The following is a 5,435-nucleotide window of genomic DNA, read 5'->3' on the forward strand; positions in this document are numbered from 1 at the left end:
TGTGTTATCCCTGACTCCAGCATTGGCAGTTCTTACTATCTCTGATCATCAGTAAGCATGTCTTGGTAAGCAAGCGCTGCTCAATAGCACTGTTGACAATATCTTCCATGACTTTACTAATGATTGACAGTGGACTGAAGGGAAAGTAATTAGCTGGGTTAGATTTGTCCCGCTTTCTATGTACAGGACATACCTTGGTAGTTTTCCACATTGTTGTCTAGATGCAGGTATTGGCTGCATGGGGAGGGTATTGGTAATGTTCATTTTTGAATCACTGCAATCGATGGGGGAAGACATATACCCAAAGCACTGTTAAGAAGTGAGTTCCAGGATTTTGACGCAGCCACACTTACGGATCAGTGATATAGTTCTAAGTCAGGATGAGTGTATGGATTAGATGGAAACTTACAGGTGGTGCTCTTCCTGTGCTTCTGCTGTCTTAGTCCTACTAGATACTACAGGTCACTGTTTTTTGAGATGTTCTCCAAGGTGTCTTGGCACAGTTGTTGCAGTGCCTCCATGGTACACATTGCTGCAACTGCACATGCATAGTGGAGATGCCAGTCAAGTGGGCAGAAGGGAATATCATGAGGGGAGACAGCATCGGAGGGAGGAGTCATCACAGAAATATAGAAGATAAAATCATGAGCAGCCCATTCAACCCCATGGAGCTTGCTTCACCATTCAATATAATCAGGACAGATCACTGAGCTCAATGCCCTAATCCCACCCTCTCCGCGTGTGCCACAACAGCTGTATCTACTCTCTTCTCGAAAAATGTAACCTTTGGTCCTCAACCATTTTCTGTGGTAGAGAATTCCACAGAATCACCCACTCTCTGCGTGAAGAAGCTTCTCCTCATCTCACACTAAAAGTTTTACCCCTTATTCTTGAGCTTTGACTCCTGATTCAGGACTCCGCCACCTTCCTGCATCTAATCTGTTCCGTCATGTTAGAATTTCGCAAGTTTCTATCACGGAGGTGGAAGAAGGGAATATTTTGAAGGAGGAACAGCATGGATGGAGTGGGGGAGGGGCGGGGAAGAAAGCATGGTGAGCAGGAGAGCATGGCATGGGAAGAGGCGAGGTAAACTGCAGTACAAGAGAGTCGTGATTGAGACCGCATGGGGCGGCTGTTCAATATTTAAGAGGAAGTAGTATTGCAAATAAGGGGATAGTTTTTAACCGCGATTCTTATGCGGGTCTCTACTGAATATCTAACCCCCTCCAAGAAAAACAAATTCAGGGCTGGGAAAGCGGCGTATGCGTACATTTATCCCCGCCCGGCGTTGGAGACGGGTGAAGGGAGCCGCGGCGCGCACGCGTAGTAACCACACGTTCCGTTAAGGAACCGTTTGCGCGTGCTCTCTTTCCTTTGCCGGAGTTCACGTTTGTTTGTTTTGTTTTTGTTCATCCTAAGTTACACACCCTGATCGTTCGGTGGGGGAGAGAAAGGGTGTCTGATTTTCAAAACAAAAACGAAACTGACAATAGGATGAGACGGTACATTCGGAACCGATTCAACAGTGCGTACCTGGCGCGACTCGGCTCAGCCCGGACAGGGAACGCGCTGGGGCGGTTGGAGTTTGAAAAAGGGTTTGTCGCGGTGGGGCGCGGGTGTCTGGTTATGCGCTTGCGCAGTTTGATGCAAAAGACGCTCGGCGGTTGCGGCGGGTTGTCCCCAATGTTCACGGCGGGTGCGCGCACGCGCAATTTCCGAAAGCTGGAGCGCGTTGTGCGGGGAGATGGGGAGTTTGGCGACTGCGCACAAGTAGGTTGCTCCTACCCTTTCACCCCCTCCCCCTACACACACACACACACATCCCTGCCGTTCCTCTGTCTGCGCCGGGAGCGACTCAGTCAGAGAGAGAGAGAGATTGACTGACTGTGTGAGTGAGTGAGTGAGTGACGCGGTGGAGGTGTAAGGGACTGACGCGGTGTTTACGTCTCGGTGTGAGTGTCCAGTGGCAGCAGAGAGAGCCGGGGACTTGAGGGAAATAAAACCGGTAAGCGAGATAAATCGAGAGAGAGAGAGATAGATGGGTTGGTGTGGGTGTGGAGGGGCGGTGTTGAGGAGGAGGAGGAGGTGGTGGTGTTGGTGGTGAGTGAACAGCAGCTTGCATCTGAACAATGGCGGCTGGCTTGTTAGTGAACACGGTTCCTGGATTGGAAAGAGAGAGTGAGCGAGAAGGGCTTTCTCACTTTCCCCGTTTCTACTCCAGGAACAGCCCCCAGCAATGTTTATATCAAAAAGAAAACACCCCCCCCCCCCCTCCCCACCAACCAATCCTTCCCCCGCCCCCCACCCCTCGCTTTGCAGAAAAGTCCCCGCCAAAAATCTTATGTATTAACATTTCTTAACTAACCAACCACCCCCCCCCTCCCCCCGCCAAACACCACCCAGTTCTCAGTTTCTAAACGCATTTTAAGAAATGCAGCCACCAGGGAAACTGGCTTGTTTCTATTGCAACATCACTTTTTTTCCTCTCTCTCTCAATTTGGTGTTTAAAATAAAATGGGCGTCGGACCACTACTGTGAGCAAGAAGTGAGAAGACCACGGGTCGTTGTTTCCTGTGCCATTACTGTAATTTCTACACATGTTTGCTTTTAAATCGCTTCCCCCACCCCGGCCCCCCAAAAATCGCACAATGCCCTGCCCGTGTTTGGATCTCGCTATGCAAGAGCCCCTTCTCCCCCGAATCCTGAGGTGCGGAAATGCATTTGAAATTCCACAAAACATGTTTCATAATATAAATTCTTTCAGCAGTACAGAAATCCACGCTTCTTGGATTAGTAGTCTTCTAAAAGTGAAAGAATGTAGTTCAACTACTCTTAGTGATCTCGTATATTTCCTACAGCATATCCACAAAATTGCTTGCGCCAATAATACATTTTCGCCATGATGAATGGTGCCACAAACAGCTTTAGATTTTTTTAAAAGTTAACAAGTAGAGTATATTTCAACCCCTGTGATCTTCCATGGATTTGTTCTACCAGTTCAGAATTAAAATGTTTAATGCAATAATTTGAAGGTAGTTGAAATATTTATTTTGTTTTATAGTAATCCTGTGTATCCATGTAGCATGAATTCTGAAACAATTAACCATGTGCAGGTATGCAAATCTTCTTTGCATTATTTCCTGTGGGATCTTTGTTTTAAATGCTGCATTGGCCTAGATTCTCTTTGCTATTTAGTTCAGGAATAAACAAGACTGAATTCAAATAATATTGCTTCAGTTAGTTTTGCCATCGGGCCTTTTTGTTAAATGAAGCAATTGCTGTTCTCAAGACAGAATAGTCAGATATTTTTGGCTGAATTTTACATAATTTTTTTTCCTGAGGTCTTGACTTTATACAACTAAGTGATGCTGTGTACTTTAGTTGGATTGTAAATTTATATGGCCCACGCATAGTAATGAATTAGAAACTTTACATTAATGTGGCCTTTTAAAAGGGACACATTTACTTGATTATCAGAGCAAGACTTGATCATGGGAGTCATTTATCGAGGATTTGAAAATGCAAATAGGTTTCAAGTTAAAGTACAGTAGCTATTTTTCAGAATATTTTGATCAAACAATTGTTTTATTGTAATGTATCAGATGGAGGTTTACATAAGATACTTTGTCTAGTTTGTAACTGCAAAACCCCACAAAACATTAGTAAATTGGAAATGCCAGAGGCAATGGTCAGTAAATTGGTGAGATTACAGAATTTGCTGCTTAGTGCACAGTGGCTCGAACATGTGCTACATCTAGCATCACTACCCTGTTGCCAGATCTGCTCAGATCAGAACAATCTTCACTGGGTCTCAATTTCTGCAAGAACTGCTTACCCATATCCGAATAGTCTGGATAATGCCCCCCCCCGCCAATTCTTTACTAATCACGTCCTTGGCCCTGGCCCTTCCACTCAAATGTCACTGTAGATGATTTTATAAATTGTTCTCTTTCCTCTCTCAGGAATTATCTGTTTGCTAGCTTGATCCACTTTTGGATGAGTTTAAACTTCTTTGGTTTATCTTCCCAAAGCTAAACAAAATGTCTAAAACTGAACCTTCCCATCTCCTCCTTCAATTTTTACGTTTATCTGAACCAGACTGTTTCCAGTTTCTGCATTTGTTTTGAGTCCAAAGCTAAACTACTGATCATGAAGGCCACCTACATAATCATTAAAAGTGCCTGTCTCCACCTCAGCAGCCCATCGTCAGGTAAAATCTTCATGTATGCGTTTGTCATTTCTGTATTCTCCTGAACTGTATCCCATTCTCCACCATGCTTAACTTACACTCATCCGAAAACTAGAGCTATTATTCCTGTACCTAATATCTCCTTTGTTTCACTGGCCCTTTGATATTTCTTACTCCCTTGAAGACCCTTAGTAATTTTCTCTGTTTGGAGCTAGGTAAATGCATTTTGTGACATGAAAGCATGCATTTTTAATGACAAGTGTATGATTAAGTATTGCAATTTCAGGAGGTTGGTCTTGGAGATATGATGTGGCTGATGATACTGTTGTGTATGAGATGTAATCTCTGCTGTATTTTACACAAGTATATGTCAGTATCAAGAAAGCTCTATTTATATGGATCCAAGTTTATTGTTATGAGCTCAGTACCACATTTATTTCCTTCCTTTTGCAGGCTTCAGCGGTGTGTCCAAATCCTGTACTTGGTGTTGTTGAAAATGAGTGATCGTAAACTGTATAGGACAATTGTTTTAAACTATGAGGAGCATATCCAGGTTGTTGTTGAATTATTGAGTGTGTTCTTTTTCATTTTGATGTGTTTTACAAAGAGCAATCAGACTTGAAGGATTAAAATGTGCATACTCTCAGTTAGAGAGATGAAAAGTACATGTATATGGTATGGAGTTACTATATGTAAAGTGCTTTGCAGCCAGTGAAATACTTGTATAGTAGTGTGTTCATTGGTTACAACCGTTCCAGCATTTACACAGTTTTCATTCAGGAAGATCCCATAATGGGCATTTAGTGATGAACAAATAACCTGTTTCATTAATGTTGCTAGAGGGATTCATTTGAGGGCGTATTGCAAGCTCTCCTCTGCTCTTGTTCAAAATTGTGCCTGAGGAGGGCTTCAGTTAATGCATTGTTCAAAAGATGGCTTGTTTTGTAATGTTGCACTCTGTCTGCTGCACTGGAATGTCAGCCTGGATTTTGCGCTGTCCAACATCATTGGAACCTGCAATCTTTTTGATATGTGGTGCCGTTGAGTGACAACTGGATTCAAAGATTTTAGTTACGTGTACAAATGAGAGAGAATTGGACAATATAATAGCGTTGAGGCAGTCTATGAATTGTGATGATTAGCTTCGATTTTTGTCTTCATAACTGTTGAGGTATGCAATGAGACAATTGTTTGTTGGAAGTCTGTTGATTCCACTGATTGAGGAACACCTCATTTATGAAAGCTA

At 43.3% G+C, this 5,435-nt stretch overlaps 1 protein-coding gene across 5 annotated transcripts in view; it reads left to right on the forward strand.

Annotated features, from left to right (window-relative positions):
* Positions 1 to 1,341: 1,341 nt before the first annotated feature.
* The window catches only part of creb1b (cAMP responsive element binding protein 1b), a 62,866-nt gene continuing 58,772 nt past the window's right edge, over positions 1,342 to 5,435 (forward strand). Inside the window, exons 1-2 of one of the 5 annotated variants that reach the window (XM_048598781.1) lie at positions 1,733 to 1,770; positions 3,062 to 3,113. In XM_048598781.1, the coding sequence (XP_048454738.1) occupies positions 1,745 to 1,770; positions 3,062 to 3,113 (78 nt within the window). In that variant the 5' untranslated portion in view covers positions 1,733 to 1,744. Of the gene's footprint in view, positions 1,526 to 1,667; positions 1,771 to 1,807; positions 2,006 to 3,061; positions 3,114 to 5,435 lie in introns of those variants that run through there. The other 4 variants (XM_048598783.1, XM_020532422.2, XM_048598780.1 and 1 more) reach the window with 4 other exon arrangements.

This window comes from Rhincodon typus, chromosome 7, assembly GCF_021869965.1.
Source record: "Rhincodon typus isolate 14 chromosome 7, sRhiTyp1.1, whole genome shotgun sequence".
NCBI classification, from domain to species: Eukaryota; Metazoa; Chordata; class Chondrichthyes; order Orectolobiformes; family Rhincodontidae; genus Rhincodon; species Rhincodon typus.